The 18,987-nt window shown below is 42.7% G+C and overlaps 1 protein-coding gene across 1 annotated transcript in view; it reads right to left on the bottom strand.

Annotated features, from left to right (window-relative positions):
* The window catches only part of ABCA12 (ATP binding cassette subfamily A member 12), a 507,999-nt gene that overhangs the window by 136,736 nt on the left and 352,276 nt on the right, over positions 1 to 18,987 (bottom strand). Inside the window, exons 31-33 of the mRNA XM_069225635.1 lie at positions 12,500 to 12,655; positions 10,697 to 10,892; positions 9,004 to 9,222 (exon numbers count right to left, since the gene is read on the bottom strand). Of these exons, the coding sequence (XP_069081736.1) occupies positions 9,004 to 9,222; positions 10,697 to 10,892; positions 12,500 to 12,655 (571 nt within the window). The remainder of the gene's footprint in view (positions 1 to 9,003; positions 9,223 to 10,696; positions 10,893 to 12,499; positions 12,656 to 18,987) is intronic.

Genomic DNA, 18,987 nt, shown 5'->3' with positions numbered 1-18,987 from the left:
GTTTATATATGTTTTTATTTCTTATGGGTGTTCTTATTATTTATGGTTTTATTGCTAATTTTAACAAATGTATTGGAGATTATTTATTGTAATGGATGAATTTTTTTCATACCGAATAAAAGTATATATATATCTTCAATCTAACAATCCCACAACCACTCCCCACCCATACTTCTTAGCAAGAAGCATCCATCACCAAAAAAAAGAACATTCCAAATATTCACCCATAAACCAACGCACATTTGCCTACTCCAACTTTAAACAAAAGAACCCATATAAGCCCATTACATTGCCTGCTGGAAGTTAAGTAGAGTGTACAGTGCTCTGGACAGTCTCATTTTGTGCAGGGACTGATGTGTTCTCACCTATGTCTGAGTCTGTTTAATCAGTTCCTGGGCTTCTCCCTTCGTTAAACTTCTTCTCGAGCCCTGAGGGGGTGATTTCGGTGTCACTTCTCTAACAATCCTCCGGGCCATTTTTCCGCTGATATTTTGACCACTGTGGGCAAAGCGCAATCGATGGAGCTATCTGCTCCTTCATTCACTCCTACCAGACTTAGTCAAGATGGTCACATTTTCAGACACAGAGTTTCTGGATCACTTGCTCATGAGGTTTCACATGTTTCTGTACCAGTTTAGTATAGTTTGGGAAAATCAAGATCTTATGGGAGTCATGTGGCACCTCACATGGATTCCTGACCCATTCTGAAGATCTCTATCTCTCTAACTGAGGAAACAGGTGATCATAGATCTGGGAGGGGCCCAGGGAAGGAGCTTATGCATTATTGTGTGCTGTGCCCGCTTGATCAAAACAGACCGCAAGTTGATTGGCTGGCAGGATAGATCATAGTCAAGTCTCCAATAATGCTATAGGTGCAGGCAACCCCATAAAGTACAGTGAACACAGTTGAACAGCTAGGTGGATAAGGTTAGGTTTCTCTCCTCACCCATACAAGACGAGTGTGCCATACCAGGGGGAGAATTAAGAGAGGGAGTGGGAGTATCCTAGCCTCACCTCCTCACAAAGGTTCCTTGAAGTCTCCACAGGGGCCACTCTATCCATGCTCCTGTATTCCAGCCAGAGAGGCCCACCAGCTGCAGGGTGTTACAGGATGTCAAGTGTTGATGCAGGAGCATTAAAGTGGTCCACCATCTTGCACTTCAACCATTCCCCTTCTCATGGCACCATCTTCTCAACCAAAAGTACATTTGTGAAAGTGGCTTAGATGATGTATTCACAAATCGACTATCAATCACTATCCTACTTTTAAAAAGCAGATAGAGATACCTTTTTATTTCCCCTCATATTGCTTTTCTGTTTTTTAGGTGGATTCTGCCAGTACAAGTGATATTGTGTACCCTGAAGGCTGTGTATCTGATGAAACGCTGGCTAAATGATCACATAATTTTTTAAAGATATCCCTGCTTGGGTATACATACTATAACATCTGAAGGTATACCTCCTTTTTTTAAATAAAAAATAACACTTGATACGTTTGATAAAAACATTATCAAGTGTACAGTTTTTTTACTCTTGTTTCAACGTTCTATTTTTACTATCCTAGGTAACATCTAACTCACAATGGAGTTGTGTTAGTTTGTTCATGATATATATAAATGTCTTTGGTAACATCCCCACCCAACTTACTAGAGCAATCTCTTCGACACACCTCCTTCTTATGCTTAGATCCAGAGGTGATAAAGAGCTGGTGGGCATATTTTCAGTGTGCAAACCCATAGTATTTGTTCTAGCATATTGGACATTATAGTGGATGTGCTATCATATTTTATTACCACAATCAAGCTATCATTTTATCATTTTGCGTCTATGAGGGATTTAGAGTTAGTACAGACTTCAAATACAGTCGATAAGCTGAAATTGTCAGTGGTAATGCCTCATTTTCAATAAAGATCTGTTAGTGATTCTGGGGATGTAACGGTTTTTAGTGTACAGGATGAACAGTGTACTTAATTAGGTATGGATGGTCTAGCAGGCATAGTACATTCCGCTACATGCTTGGTAAAGAGAAGCACTTGTCGTTTATTTCTTTCATCATTTGAGTGTGAGCCAGTATCCTACCGTCCCTCAGCAGATGGACTAATTCTGCATTGCACTGGTTATGTCAGTCCACTGCTGCAGTCTAAGACTTGGAGCATGTCCTCATCTGATATTCTGTTCTGTTTATAAAAGCCTTGACCACACGGTCTCTTCTCTTCAAGACAGTTATACAAATACCATTTTCCAGGTCTCTGCACCAACCAGGTAACTCAGGTGATTGCTGTATCAACTCCTAGACTGTTCTAATGATGTGTATATATACATCATAAAAAAGTTGTCGCTCAGATACCCTTATGACATATGTCAGTGGAATATTAATCTCTTACCTAAAACTATTGACATCCTTCCACCTCTAACATTGTGCATGCATTAAACAGCATCAAATAATGCTTTACAACTATTGCTCTCTGTTTGCTTCTGTTGTCTCCCTCCAATATGTCTCTCTCTATTGTGCTAAAGCTGCCTGTAAAAAAACAATAGCTATTGACTTTACGCATGTGTTGTGATGTAATTGTCTATTTAACATTGCACACATCTCATTATTAGTTTTGCTCGAAGTAGAGGTTTCTAAGGAGAGGTGTGTGATGGTTGCCACAGATGGTGGCTGATTTCATGGCAGTCTCTCTATTCCCGGATGTCAATATATGTATGTGCTTTGCCTATCTTTTTTGTGTGTATCCTTGGAGGCACATCATCAGACTGCAGCTGAGGTTGAACCACTGTGACCACCACACTCTATTCAGAACGCAGCATTCTTTTGCACAAAGCAATAGTTATTGGTGCACATTTGTGGTGAGAGTGCAATGTGAGAGAGGAGCAGTGCAGAGTGTTGGAGACAGGAAACAGATTTCCAGTGTTAGTCAACAAGAGCCCGATGAGTGAGACGAGAGTGGTGCTAGGCAGAGCCCGCTGCCTCAATATGTTCGCATTCTGTGCCACAAGGAAGAAATAGGACACCAGTCAGGCCAAGTCTTATTCTTATGTCGGCGGCCATAGTGGATAATCTTGATCCTGTTTCGGGGGCCATATTGTGACAATCATGAATTCCGCTGTTCAACCATAGTTCTTGTTCCTTTAGCTACCTTGCAAGCTGATTGAGTTAAAGTGCGGGCACCACATGGTAATTATGTTCAATATGTACTCTGCGATGCGCAGGCATAATTGTAGCTACTGAATGCTCTCTCTACGATGTACAACATGCATCGTCTATTTCCGTACAATACAGAAGATTATTTTGGACCTCCATTTGTGCGTTTTCTATGATGTGCACACATTACCATTTTATGAGTAGAATATAGAGTCACCAAAGAGGTGCGGTGAGTTTAAAAAAAACCTCATAAATGTGCATGCAAACTAATCCTATAATTTTACCAGAAGTGACACCTAAGTGCATCCAATGCCCATTTTTATGTCTTGATAGATTTCAAGGATTGACGTAAGCATAAATGAGTTAATAGAAAAGGCAAGTGCCTTTAGACACTTAAGTGCTCGCAGTATAACTCATTTAAATTGTAGTATGCATTCGTAGGGTCAATGGGCTATGTTGTGAATTGTAATCTTAAAAAAACAAACTGCATTTTTCATGTTTCACGATTTCTTGCACTGTGAGGCTGTTTCTGAATCACAGGACACACTTTTCTCAAGTAGAGAAGGCGTAAACGCACAGACAGGTCCAAACAATTTAAAGCTGAGAGGTGAACTCATTTGTGTCGAACCGTAACAAGGTAACATGCAGAGTAATGTGCGTCCCGAACGTTTTTAGAGTCACTCGGCGAACCGAGACAGAAATGGGAAAGTTGGTTTACAGCTTGTAGCAACTATTTGACAGCCGTAGATGGTGAAAAGTATTCACCTCAAAGGAAGTTTGAAACATTATTTCCTTGTTTCAGCAGTGCCTGCTAGAACATACTCAATCACCAGCCTGACTATGATCAACAGGACAAAACTGTTACGCTGGATGTGTAGGAAGAGGCTGTTTTATGTTTGAACAATCACTTTGTATCTGAACCCAACATTTTTGTCAAATCACAAAATTCTTTATGCACACCAAACAACAGATCAGTATTTAGTGGCAGAATGTTGTGAATATGCAGGACGTGTGGATCCGATGATAAGGGAACTGCGGTTTGCCACTGCTGTACAAAGAAGTCCACGAACGTTTACTGGTGTGCCCAAATCACAGTTTAGAGGGCATGGTGTCATTTACCAAGGGCATTGAATAATCAATGTAGGTCATCTCACTGTGAAAAGGTATGTATCTCTGTGAATGCAGTTGACAATGACAGACCCGGCCATGACGGTAATAAAAGGAGAAGACACACATCGACACTTTTCAGAAAGAGTGTGTATGATCACACCAAGGAGTGCTGTAAGTGTGGTTATACTCATGGCTTAGCAGCGTCCAACCCACGGCTATGTCCTACTTATAGAAAAGACTGCACTAAATGTGGATGTAAGGGGTATTTTGCAAAAGTATCTGAAACAAAGATGAAATCAGAAGTATTAATGGTGGATAGAGTTAAAGAAGATGAGAATGCAGATAATTTAGGGCCTGATGTAGAAAATGGGCAGACAGGCCACTCCATCACAACGGTGACGGATATCCTCTCCACCGAAATGTAAATCCCATTATGTCCTACAGGATTTAGACTTTGGCAGGCAGATATCGGTCATTGTTGTGACGGAGTAACATGTCTCCTGAGTTCTCAACCCAGCCCTTAGTCTTGATGATAAATTGTGGGTCAAACAATAAGCCAATGTGTACATCACCAATTCAAAGCTGAATAGATGAATGCATGGTTGTTTTAGAATCTCTCATTACGATCATTGAAAGGTGTTCAGAAAAGAATAACTTTGACTTTGATGAAAAAAGAGTATTATGTTGGAAGGGCATTTTTGGGCTCTAACTAGTGACAAAATACATTTGGGGAAGAGTTCATAGCTCAGGATGGAAATAATGTCATTGGCAAAAGTCACTAAAGCACTAAGGATGAAGTTTGGTCCCTTCACAATGACATATATATCTGTTGTACAAGTCTCGGGTTCCAGAGTAGTTTACAAAATATGGTTACTTGTCTTATCTGTGAATTTGGTAAAGTTCAAAGTGTTTCATCACATCATTAAACTATGACTGGGAAGCAATCTAATAAAACACGAGGTTTGTGAAATATCTTTGTCTTTGTGCTAGGGCTTGTCATGGTTGCTCCCTCGAGAGAATGCATATGGACAGTGTTTGAGAGTCAGAGCCCTCTTTGTGATTGTCACCAATAGTCAATGTACAAAAAAAAGAGTGAGGCTTCAGCTTGCAGATACACTTGAGGTCTTTGAATCACAATATCCTAGTGCATTGTCACCCCTTGCCAAAGATAAATGAGCTAATATCTACTCTATATTAGGAAAATGGTTTAAACCTTTAAATTTATGAATTGTGTGCCATCAAATAGAATTGGAGAGAGAGTCCCAAGATCTCAGCCTTCATTCCTCGCAATGGGATGTTTAAGCTTAAGAGAATGCTGTTTGGGCTAGCCTCCACCTCTTAAGTATTTCAACTTCTAATGCACAATCTTTTGGGAGTAATAATGCAGAGAATAATGCTGCATTGACAAAGCATTGTCTAATATTAAGGAGCATTGTTTAACACTACAGAATGATAAGTGCTTTTTTTAAAATAGGATATTTGGAACATTTGATCACTGATGAGAGTATTCTTCCTAAAACAATTCCTATTGCAGCAATACCCAGTGCTAATTCTCCCACCAACAAAGAGCAGCTTTTGCTTTTTTTAGGGATCTGCGATACTTTATGATGTTAACTGATTGCTTACCCAAGGGGATTGAAAGGAGGTTTATTGATGAACCACCTTGATATCATTGCATTCTTGCAAAACAGATGTTATTGAGGGGAGGGAAATTAAATATTCTTTGTTGGTCACTGGTATTTGGCACTGATGTATTGCATTGTATCACATACAAAATGAATGGCTTGGCAAAGACTGCTAATCAAATTTTGAAGTAGTGTATTCAGTGGGCTATGGCATCTAACTCTGATGTGCAGAATACCCTGGACCCAAAGGGCTATGCCACATACTGTTCGGAAAGAATCTCAATTTTTCATTATGAGGGACAGGTGTCCATCATCTGTGTTGTGTCTGATGTGGACTAATAGTTAAGGTCCAAAATAATTGATGAGAAATTGATGCCTGGGGCACAATGCATGGAAAATCTAGATGCACTGTGTTGGTGGCGCCCTGGGGGAAACAGGTTCTGTGATAATTCTGCAGTGGCAAGGCAGGCACTGCATTGATTCCTCAGTTGCAGGACAGGCTCTGTGGCACGTTAGTGTGTGGATTTTCTCCTTCAGGCCAGCAGCTTACACTTCCAAGGGCCCAGGGATTGGAGTTGGCACCACTTGGTCAGTCAGGACTCTCAGTAGAAGAGCCCAGGCACTGGCAGGTGAAGTCTTTGATGTCCCTGAGGCTTCGAACAGGAGGCAAGCTCAGTTCAAGCCCTTGGAGAACCTTGGAAAGCAGCATGTTGAAAGCAAGGTCCAGTCCTTTCACTCCCAGGACAGAAGCAGCAAGCAGCAGGCCAGCACAACAAAGAAACAGGCAGAGTGGTAGACCCTCCTATGGCATCCAGTTCTTCTTCCTGGCAGAATGTACTCAGTCCAGAAGTGTTCTAACTTTGTTGGGTCAGAGGTCCAGTACTTATACCCATTTCTGTCTTTAAAGTAGGCAAACTTCAAAGAGAAGTCTGTGTAGTGCACAAGGCCCTGCCTTTCCTGCCCTGGCCCCAGACACACTCCAGGAGGTTGGAGAACTGCTTAGTGTAAGAACAGACACAGCCCTATTTAGGTGGAAGTGTCAGCTCCTCCCACCACTTTAGCCCAGGAAGACCCATTAGGATATGGAGGACACACCCCAGCTCCCTTTGTGTGACTGTCTAGAGTGAATTCACAAACAGCCCAGCTGTCATCCTGACCCAGATGTGTATTCCACAGACAAGCAGAGGCATAGACTGGTTAAGCAAGAAAATGCCCACTTTCTAACGTTGTCATTTTCAAACTTACAATTCAAAAAACAACTTTACCAAAGGTTGTATTTTGAAATTGTGAGTTCAGAGACCCCAAACTGCATCTCTCTATCTGGTCCCAATGAGAATTTACAATTAAAAGATATTTCAAAGCAATCCCCATGTTACCCTATTGGAGAGATAGTCCTTGCAATAGTGAAAACCGAATTAAGCACTATTTCATTATCAGGACATGTAAACCACAACAGTAAATGCCCTACTTTTTAAATACACTGCACCCTGCTCAAGGAGTTGCCTTGGGCCTACCTTAGGGGTGACTTACATGTAGTAAAATGGAAGGTTAGGGCCTGGCAAGGGGGTACACTTACCATGTCAACCTGTAAAACTGCATACACATACACTGCAGTTGCAGGTCTGAGACATGTTTACAGGGCTACTCCCGTGGTTGGCACAATCAGTGCTGCAGGCCTACTAGTAGCATTTGAATTACAAGCCCTGAGCACACATAGTGCACTTTACTAGTGACTTACTAGTAAATCAAATATGCCAAACAGGGATAAACCAATCACCAATACATTTTAGGCAGCGAGCACTTGAACTTTAGCACTGGTCAGCACTGGTAAAGTGCCCAGAGTTCTAAAGCCAGCAAACACGAAATTCAGCACGGGATCAAAAATAGGAGGTTAGAAGCCAATTAGACAGGGGAAACCATCCCTAGAACTGACAGATCTAACAAACACTGAGAGAATTCATAAGTTACAGTTTAATGGAAACCCCGAGTGGGGCACAAAGGTCAGTGTCCTGCTGCATGCAGTCAGGTGTTAACTCTTATTACAGAGGTATATATTGAGAATACGACAAGGAATGTGCAGAAAGTAAGTGTGAACCTGCGAGCAATGCATAGCTGATGGAATGGTGTCCAAACGCAGCAGATGGAGAGTCACTTGTTTGGGATGGAAGGCACAAACACCAAGCAAAATTAAAGATTTTGCTATAAACTAATGCCTTCTATTTTATTAGCTGTGTGATCTTATGACATTTTATTCTTTTATAGCACAATATGAGTATTCTTGTCCGTATATTGTATTAAGTTTCACTTGTAGATGTTTCACATTGCCATTCTTGTAACTCGGAGGAAGTGTGATTTAGTAGTCTATTTAGCTTTATACACATTCCATTTTTAGGTGTGTGCAAAGCAGCATTTATAAGGGGAGGTGTCATGAATGCACAAGTTCGTGTCCCTAGCACGAGTCCCTAGCAGCTGTTTCATCGTCTGATGACAATAAACTTGTACATTTTAGCCACCTTGTTCTGCATATCAATTGACACATCTTTACACAGTGCTACTTGAGTACATGTATGTAAGCCGGTGGAATCTTTAAGAGATATCTTAGAAATATCTGGGTGCAAAACGTAGCTAAATACTAAAATGTTAACACAGGGTTGAGTACCCTCCTAACAGGTAATTACTTATTTACTCCATTGGCTTCACATCATGAACATCTCCTCTCAGGCCACATGATTTAGACTATGCTTTCTGTAGGTAGCCTGCCTCCAAGCTGTCTCAAATTTAAATTGATCATTGTCTACTCCACAGAACCGGACACAGAACTCCAAATCAGATGGTCAGAGCTGCAATTAGGCACAATACATAGTTGAGGAGTGAGAGACAGTACACAACACAAAAGCAGTGGCTCTGACAACTGGACACAGTACTCTAGCCAAGACTCAAATAAAGATACACACATAACTTACATTACAAAAGGGAGTCCCAAAGACCCTTATTAAAATCAGCATAGAGTAATATGGGATCCCCCTCTCTTTTCAGTATTGCATAAGTGAACCAATCACACTCTTTCTTAGGTGTACGGACACTGTGCATGTGTATTCTTTCCTTCTTGTGCTCTCATCATACCTCTTGACTTCAGCATGTAGTCGTCGCTTGTCCCACTGTGGCGCCTTGATAGCGCCATAAAGAAGTAGGTGCTCTTTGCATGTAAGGTGAGAAAACAGCACGTCATACTGCATGCAGACCCCCATATTCTTTCTGATGTGGTGCAGGTGGGTCTGGATGTCTTCTCCGTACACATTGATGGTCCCTGATGTGGCACTGAAGAGACCAGTCAGCATAGAGCTGTTGGAGCAAGAAGGGTAGAAGTGATGAAATAGGTAATCTGATTCAAAATCCAAGAACTCAATGATCACTTTTGCTCACCTGAACTGAAACATAGAGTTATGGAATAATGGAACTTAGGTGCAGTGATTGAATAGGCTCTGACACCCACCACATTCCTGAATTGGCATGACTGAGGAATTACACACAATAGAGCTAGACATTAGATCAGCCACCTGGACAGACTACTGCTTCCTAAATGTAGGTACCACCGCCACCAGCGATGAATGCTATGCTTACATAGGAGTGGTTCCTCTGAAGGTACAAAAGGTTTGGTGAATGACTGCTATCACTTTGAGGGCCTTCCACCAAAACTCTCAAGCTGGAAGTTCATTTTTGAAAAACAAATAACTAATGACTCCAACACCTAAGGAGTTTTTCCCTGCTTGGAAGGAGGTCATTCTAAGTTATTTTTATTCTTCTGTTCATCACTGCCAGGTATTCCCTGGCAATGACAGACAGGAAAAATTACATCTGACCATCAGTCCTAAATAGGGCAGGCAATGTGATGCCCTCAGTTTAACAGCCAGTCCTCCACAGACTCCACAGGCAGGGTACGTTTTTCATCTACCACGCCAACTGGGGTATCATTGACTGAAAGCTGATGGTCTAGGTGACACAGAATTGTTTAGGCAGACAGAGAGTTTGGCGAATAGGTTATAGTCTGTCATGTTTGTGATAGAGTTCCCCATTCTGTCAAACTCTAACTCATGACCTAAACTCATAGTTTTTTTAATCCTAGGAAGGCTTCCCCCCCCATCAATAGACAATTGAACTAAATAACCTATAATTGGCCATCAACAATAAAACTACAGAAACACACAAAAAGGGCCAATTGGTGACAAAACTAGCAAATGCTGCCCTTTACAATAATGACATAATGTAAAATAACATTCACATAATATATCTTAAGATAGACAGTATAGCATATAATATGTAACACATAATGGACAGAAAATAACACATAACATATAGCAACTAATTTGTAATGTTATAAGACACAAGACACAATCTGACATAAAGTAACAGATACCATATTACATTTTATATAGTAAATCAGTTATGCAACAAAAGGTAACATAACACAACACAACATAACATCACAAAATAGACACAAGCACATCCTTTTAAAAATACAGTACCTTTCTTGGAACCTAATTAAACATGCCCGCAACAGCTATCCTAATACACATCTCGTATTTTGCAGTATTGAATCTAGATGACAAGTCTTGTTGCAATCACAGAAACTACCCCTTTCTCATTAACCATATATAGATTTCTAAAATGAAGCTCCAGATTCCTTTAAGAGGAAGTGTTAGTATCAAAGCTGAACATCCTTCTTTCATTCTTTTTGATAACAGGCAACGGTCCAGAGCGACAACGTTAAAGATTCTTGGAGGAGTCAACTATGTTTGCCTCTCTCAACGATACTTACATGGTGGTTGTTTTCCCAGCACCATTATGTCCCAGGAGCGAGGTGATTTGGCCTTCGTAGAAGTTCAGATTCAAGTTGCCGACAGCAGCCTTAGAATTGAAGGTCTTGGTCAGCCCATGGAGGGACACACCAACCACCAAGCCATCGGGCTCTGTTTCGAAAACCGGAGACAGGTCAGATGGAGCTAGTTCAGCACCTTGAAAAGGATAGAAGGAGTTGTCAGTGAGTAGTGAGCCTTCACTTAGCCTAAAATGCTTTGAGTTCTTGATTCAGTGAGATTTTTATTCTTCTGCTGTAGAGTTATGGCTTTGAGTTTCATACTCATGGAAAATGTAAGGGTCTGAGAGCAGGGGGGCCCAATCTCCTCCTTAGCGAAAGCTTAGCACACTTGCTACTAGCGAGTGAGGCAGTGCTGCAAGATTATCACTTGCCCCATAATCGACTATCTGCTGCATGTGTGCATAAATGACAAAATAGCAACATATATGCTGCCAAGAATATGCTGAATTATGGAGAATGGTTTACCTTTCCTTGTTGCATAATTCATTGACCACTGTAGTATAATTCCAGTGGCTCAGGGAAGTGGCACTAATGTGAATCAAATCTTCTCAGAAAGGTGAGAGCGCATTTCAGATAACAATCTTACTCTTAGCCTCTCCGAAAAGACATCCATAGAGGTGATACTTGTGTACTAATGGTGATGGGAATGTCATAGGAAACAGCACTGCGAAACTTTACATATTTTCAGCCTGTGCCAGAAGCTGTGAATAAGTGCAATTCTGTTTGTTCAGATTTTTTGGACAGGTGCTCATCAGATTCAAATCCAAAGCCTTAAACTGTACTTCTTCTAGACCAGTCTTAGGGATTAGAATTTTAAATAACAAATTACTCTGCTCAATACTTGCACATATTAAATTTCCAGCGTTGTGAGCACTATCTGCTTAGGAGATATCACAGCAAGAGGAGACTCGACAGAATGTGATCCTGCTTGGGATTTCCTGTATAATGCCACTTACTGCATCTCTGCCTTTTCTGAATCTTGCTGCACTTGTATGTCCAGCTGGAAGGTGACGTCTGAGTTTTTCATCTGTGAGGTTGGATGCATGTTGTGATTGCTAATACCCAAAAGAGCCAAAACTGCAGTGCATAATGGGTACATTATGTGAATCCCTGTTCACTCAGCTTGAAGGGGTTGTGGTTACCAAATAGTATCTCCAACATGGCATCCTTGAAGGATCTTTGAAGAAAGCTGGGTCTGACTAAGAACATTTTGATGCAGTATCTAATGTTTGGAACGTTTTTGAGCCCTGAAACAGATCTATAAGCGAGAAGACAGAGGCTCTCAGACATGATGTTTGTGAACACAGATCAACAGGCAAGAAGGCAGAGGATAGACATGCACTGTACCCTTCTTCAGAGTGGAGGCATCGGATAGACATGCATGTAACCTTCTTCAGAGAGAACATGGCACTCTCAGCCATTATGTTTGTGAACAGAGATCCATAGGCCAGAAGACAAAGGATAGACATGCACCATACCCTTCTTCAGAGAGAACATGACCCTCTCAGCCACGATGTTTGTGAACACAGATCCATAGGCAAGAATACGGAGGATAGACATGCACCATACTCTTCTTCAAATAGGACATCACACTCTCAGGCACGATATTTATGAACACAGATCCAGAGACCAGAAGACAGAGGATAGACATGCACTGTACCCTTCTTCTGAGACGACATGACACTCTCAGCCATGATATTTGTGAACACAGATCCATAGACAGAGAAAAGACATGCACTGTACCCTTCTTCTGAGAGGACATGACACTCTCAGTCATGAAGTTGGTGAACATCAACCCGCTGGACTTCTTCTTGCAACAGGTAGATGAAAGGCCGCAGCATTCTCTCCAGAAGGAAGGCTGGAACGGGAAGTACCACGAGGACCCTATGCCGTATCTCCCTGTAAACCAAACACATACACTGCCTGTAAATAGACCATACTTTACCAGAACAACCGAGAGAAACTACAATAAATAAGGAGGTGGGGATTGCATGCTATGTCTTGAGAGTGAAAACTCACTCCACTATGAATGAATAAGATGTCCGAACTAAAAGGCCAGCCTAAGCTGCAAGCTTAATGACTCGTTCTGACTTTGATCTCAACGATGCAGAAGTGCCCTAAAACTGCAAGATCACTACATATTCACATACTTCCACTTGGCTCATGTGGATTCATAAATGGTCGTGGAAATCTTACCCTGGTTCAGTGGCCTAACAAAGGCCCCCGCAGCTTCCACGGTGCGGGATGACCCCGAGCTTCAGGGGGACCACTCAGCACAGTACACTGGCCTGAGAACTACTGAGTGAGTCCGGAGAGGTGGCCCCTCCATGTACTGTGCAGAGGGGCCCCCTCAAGTTTCATAACGCCGCTGCCTGGTTGTGGGTTTGCATCAAGATCTGTGACCTTTTCTTTTCATGGCCTCAGGGATTTCCCCTAGGGTGCTGTACCGCTGCAAACTCAGGATCTTGCGTAGGTGATGTAGATGAAATGTTCACAAGTGCCAGGTGTATGGCTGACCCAAGCTTCTCCTCTGATGAGTGAAATCCATCAGCATATACCACACTTGTAACCTCATCCCAGGTCTATGGCTGGCCCCTACTTTGTCAATGAAGAGCACAGACAGAGTACAGTGACAGTTGTCACTATAGGTACCCTAACTCAACTAATATCAGACCCTAAGGCCCCTTCTACTACAACGCTACTACCAGGTCTGTCTGACTCCCATACTACCTAAGGACACCCCCAGTACTTCCTATAGCCCCTTGCCTCTCTTGGGCAACATCCTTTCCTAACACATTCATGCTCAAAGTAGGGGTATTATGTTTTTTTTAATGAGCGATTGTTAGGTGGCTTATTTTACAACATGGTTTCCTAATGCAGGTAGCAAAAGGCTAGAGGGGAAGGCATGTGGCCTAATGGTCAGAGCTGCTGATTTTGAAACTGAGAAACCAGGTTCGTGCCCCAGTGTCAGCTCCACATCCTAGAATTCTGGACAAATCACTTATGGCCTGATTTAGAAATTGAGAAACGGGTTACTCCGTCACAACGGTGACGGATGTCCCGTCCGCCAAAATCAAAATCTCATAGAATATAGTAGGATTTAGATTTCGGCAGATGGGATATCTGTCACTGTTGTGACGGAGGAACCCATTCACCAATATTTAAACCAGGCACCTTATTTTCCCCGTGCCTTGAAAAAAAGAAGAAATGGCTAAACCAATAGTTCTCGGCTATATGACCTATTGACCTTGTTAATGTTTTTAGCCATGTTGCACAGCAGCATGACTGCTGTGCAGGTTGGCTGAATTATTATTTTATTTTAATTGATTTTATGCAGCCAGCACTGTCCTTGTCAGTGGCTTTATTGCTGGCGGGGGAAGGGGAGGAAGGCATCTACACCCTCCATGTTGCGCTATGACGTGGGCAGTACTAGTCACATCACAGCTTTTTTTTCTAGCTTTCAGCTGTGCTACTGTGCAACATGGTTAGCATGATTAAAACATTTACAAAGTCAATAGCTCACAAAAGCAAGACCTATTGACTTTGCCAATGAAACTCAGATCATCTTTAAGACTGATCGTGGCTTAAGGCAGGGGACTGACAACTTGTATGATTGCTTATAAAGTGTGGATGTGTCGAAATAAACTCAAACTGACTGGGGAAAAACAGAAGTCTTGTTCCATTGTATGGCCTTTCCAGTTTGAGAGGTCGTGTGGATGTGTCGAAATAAACTCAAACTGACTGGGGAAAAACAGAAGTCTTGTTCCATTTTATAGCCTTTCCAGTTTTGAGAGGTGGCCAGTTTGTCTCGGTGAGAAACCCATTCCAGTGCAACGCGTAAAGAACTTCGGGGTTATTTATATTCCACTCTTGTTTTACCTTGTAAAATCATAGCAACTCTTGTCATCTCCTTTCTGTTTCAACTAAGCACCTTAAAGCGGATTCTACATCTTTTCTCATTCTCCTTACAAAATCAAAACATTCTAATGCGTTTATTGCAGCTAATCTGGACTATTGTCAGAGGCTTGGCCAGAAAGTCATGGGCTCGAATGCAAAATTGGAAATAGCTCCCTGGCTGCAGTTTGAACTGTGAAATACGGCAATAACCAGGATTCAGCGAGCCTCTCGGGTCTCCTCTGGGCTCGGGTGCCACTGCAGCTGTAGCACCGATGCAATCTGCACCCCTCACTAAAGTAATGGCATCTATTTTGATCTATTGACTATGGCCCTTAGAAGCTGTTGCTTGGGCAAAATGTGGTGGCTGGGCTTGTGTTGAACTTGAAAAGAACAGTCCTTATTTCCCCTCCTCTGTCCTCTTTAAATTGGCACCTGGTAAAATAAAGTAATATTAAAATGTCATTGTTTGGTCCATAAAGCTCTTTTTAATCAGTGCCAAGACCCCCTTGCTCATAGACTTGCTCCTTATAGTTCAATCCGTAGTCTTAGATCAGAAAAGGCCTTTTGGTTACAGTGCTGCCGAATTACTCTTGGGGACAGAACTTTTTCAGTCCCAGCAATAAGACAATGTAATTCTTTGGGCACTTTTCCTGAGTTCTCAAGATTCTTTATTGAAATTTAGAAACATCTATAAACTTGGACCTTTCCTCCCCCCTAGTTGCTTCGGCAGATGCAATAGGTCTCTTTTCTGACAATTCTTTCTGATAAGTGCCCGAGCTGAAATATACCCTTGGATATACGTCTGTGTTTTATAAATATTTAGTTAAACAAAAACCATGAACAGAGGACTTCGCAAATGTTTTATTTTTTAATTCAACGCTTGTGGAAATGCACTTATCACTTTAAAGCATTGCCCTAAGTGTTTTGCCAGTGATGGAGAAAATACAGCAGAAAAGAACTGCTTCATTATGTCGAGAATGAACATAGGAGATGTAAAATTGAATGGGACCAAACAGTGTGATGTGTGAGTGTACTTTTCAGATATGAATAGCCCCTATTGCACTGCAATGTAGGCACTTCTTGGAAGAGCGGAATGATACACCAAATAGCCAAGAGCATGATTGGAGAAGGTAATACTTCTGTGGATACAGCCTAAGTCCACTTTATGTATATTTAAAAAAACATTGTAACACTAATTCTGCATACAGCTGCCCTATCAAAGCAGGCCTAGAAAAACAGATATTCTGTATCTGTGCACAGAATGAACTTCAAAGCAGCTTAACTGTAGGGATTCAGGCCAGACAGAGATCACATAGACCTCTTTGTGCTTGTGCAGGTTGGTGCACAATATGGTGTATGTTGTAGTTGCCCATTTTCAATGTGAGGACGCACAATAGATGTGCATCCCCTCAAAAATCAGAAATGTGTCTCCTTTGTGCCAGAGCATGCCGAAATATTTCTCATTTTGGGGTTAACTGTGCAAAGAGCAATCATCTGCACTATTATTTCACCTGGAGCTCACGTGCGACTGAGTGCATAGCAAGCAGAGGACATCAACACGGGTAAGAAGGTGGGTAGCATGCAATTGGATGAATTGCTTGTGAACTCGGAAAGGAAGGTAGAAGCTGTGTTGTTACACTCATTGGATTAAACTCCTCTGATTTGTGAAGAGAGGGACGGAGGGAGAGAACAATGAAACGAAAGATCGAGGCTGTGGATACGGAGCAGATATAGAGAAAAGGATGCTCAGAAAGAAGGATGGAAAGAGAATGATGAAATGAAAGAAGTAGGGTGTGGCTGTAAGCGGGGATAGAAAGAAGGATGCATGGAGGGATGGAGGAGGAGAATGATGAAACGAAAGAAAATGGGTATGGATATGTAGTCAGGGGAGGAAGGAAGGAAGGAAGAGGGGGGAGGAAATAAGGAAGAAAGAAAGGAAGAAGGGGAAGGAAGAAAGGGAGGGAGGGAGGAAGTGAGGTAAGGAGTGAGTGCGTGTGTGGGGGAGGAAGGAAGGAAGGAAGGAAGGAAGGAAGAAAGGAAGGAAGGGCAGTGGGAGAGAGGGAGGGAGCAAGGCACATTTAAGAAGCATATTATCTGTGAACAACACAAACATTCATACGTGATAAGGAAAGTGGCAACTCACGGGTCAGAACGATTGGATGATAAAAAAAAAAATCAGATATTTCACCATAACAGTGGTAGATCACTATAACCAATTCAATCCTTAGAAATGCCCAGAGAGTCAATATTGTCAGTAATAGCTAGTCAGATGTAGGAGCTTCTACACAAAGAGAGAATGTTAAAGGGAAAGAGTGGGGCATCAGCTAGAAGGATCCAACGGGAAGAACCTTTGTTTTATAGAGAAAAAGAACTGTGGGAAAGGAGTTGGTAACAGAAGCCTGATTTCCTTCTCGTTGGAGGAGGTGTATAGTGATTGTTGTGAGCCACCCAGCCCCTATGCACAGGACCCTCACACATGCAGGCACCCCTACAGCTGGGTGCAGCCTCTAGGACAAATTTATCAGAGAGAACTGCTTGGGTTTCTTCTCTCAGACCATAACCCAGCGTTAAGTTGTTATCGTTTCTGCACTGCCCTCGTGTGAAGCTCTTTACAGTGATGACGAGAGTGGGCCGTGGTGACTTCACAATGAAAGGTCATCATGTACCCCATCACTGGGACCACCCTGCCTCCATGGAGCAACTCCCACCCTCCGTAGCAAGCTTACACTGCCAGCACCATCCAGGATCAATGGCTTAGCATCACCCGATGGTCGGGAGGTCTGCCTGCATTTATCTCAGCTAAATGCAGGCATCCCTCCCGACTCATCATGCCTATCCAGCCCTGTGACACAACAAAGAACATTTCCTCCCTCTGTGAAGCCTTTCCCCATTCACAGGACCCACAGTGGCGCTCAGCAACAACAGCTTGAGGCCGAAGGGAAGCACAGGGCCTTCTGGACAGGTGGGTAGAGTGCCCCACATCATACACCACCCTGTCTGCCACAAACACAGGAGAGCAAGGCCCGACAAACCTGACTTTGCTCCGCATCAAGACATCCTAAAGTCTCTCATTTAGCAATGGGCTGTCCCTGCCTCGCGCTGGGGCACAATATAAGCTATGTGTAGACAGCACATGCCCAACCCACAGGAACAAAGCAATATTGCTCTACATGCTGGTCAATCAGCTAGCAGCGCCTGTGCCCTTTGCTGGACCCGCCACAGTGCGTACATCCATGGCTGCACTACTCCAATTCTGGGAGCCGGCAAATCTGGCCACTATGGTTACCCATTGGAAGACCTGGGTGAACTGCCTTAAAAATTACTTCTGAGACACAAGGGAAGTGGATGGGACAGTGAAGCAGCTACTCTAATCGTATTACACAGGGGGAAGAGTTGTACAAGGTATATGAAAGCCTTCAATGCACAAGGGTCCACCACAATTATGCTGCTGCCATTGGTGAAATCAATGCACATTTTGACCTTCAGCTCAACTCAGATTGTGACCAATACAAATTGCGGCAGGCCTGACAAAAAGGCAAGTAGGCAGGAGTGGAGAGTGAGGACGAAGGACCCCCTGGAAGTCACATGCAACCTGATGTTGTGCCATCTCCCCACAGAAGAGGGCCCGCAGCCACCACCGGCACAAAACAGAACACCCAAACCTATCCATGGACCTGGAGAAGGACATCATTTTGGTCTCATTCACATGACAAAGCAGTGATGCAATCAGGCTGCATCCCATGTGTGAAATCAAGGTTATCAATACAGCAGTGAAGGTGCTCATTGACACAGATGCATCTGTTAACCTAATGATCATACTGCAATACCAAATTCTTGCACCAAGACCTCCACAGACTCCAACCAACACTTAAATATACCTCAGCACCAAGCTATCTTGTACAATGGAAGCAACTGTACGAGACAGAAGCATTGAGAACTCTAGTTAGATTTCACGTCACAACAGATGGAAAAGGAATATTGCTAAGCTGCCATAGCACAGAGGACATAGGCCCCATATTTTTTGTGTGATGAGTTTTGGGGTGCCAAATAAAGAGTGCCTTCAAGGATTCCACACCCTCTTCCAGGGGTTAGGATGCCTGTGAGATGCTGTTGTCAAATTCCATACTCACAAACAGTGAAGGCAAGGGTAGTGAGACACAGACAATTACTTTTCCACCTGTGGCCCCAGGTAGAAGACAAACTAGAATAACTGAATAGCTAGACATCATCAAAAAGGTCACTAGAGCCAGGCCATGGGTCTCTCTCATGGTTATTACAACTAAACTGAAACATCCAGGAGCTGTGGGGCTGTGCATCAATATGCGGTGGCACAA

This window comes from Pleurodeles waltl, chromosome 3_1, assembly GCF_031143425.1.
Source record: "Pleurodeles waltl isolate 20211129_DDA chromosome 3_1, aPleWal1.hap1.20221129, whole genome shotgun sequence".
Classification (NCBI taxonomy): Eukaryota; Metazoa; Chordata; class Amphibia; order Caudata; family Salamandridae; genus Pleurodeles; species Pleurodeles waltl.
This window is presented reverse-complemented; position numbering and strand designations above follow the sequence as displayed.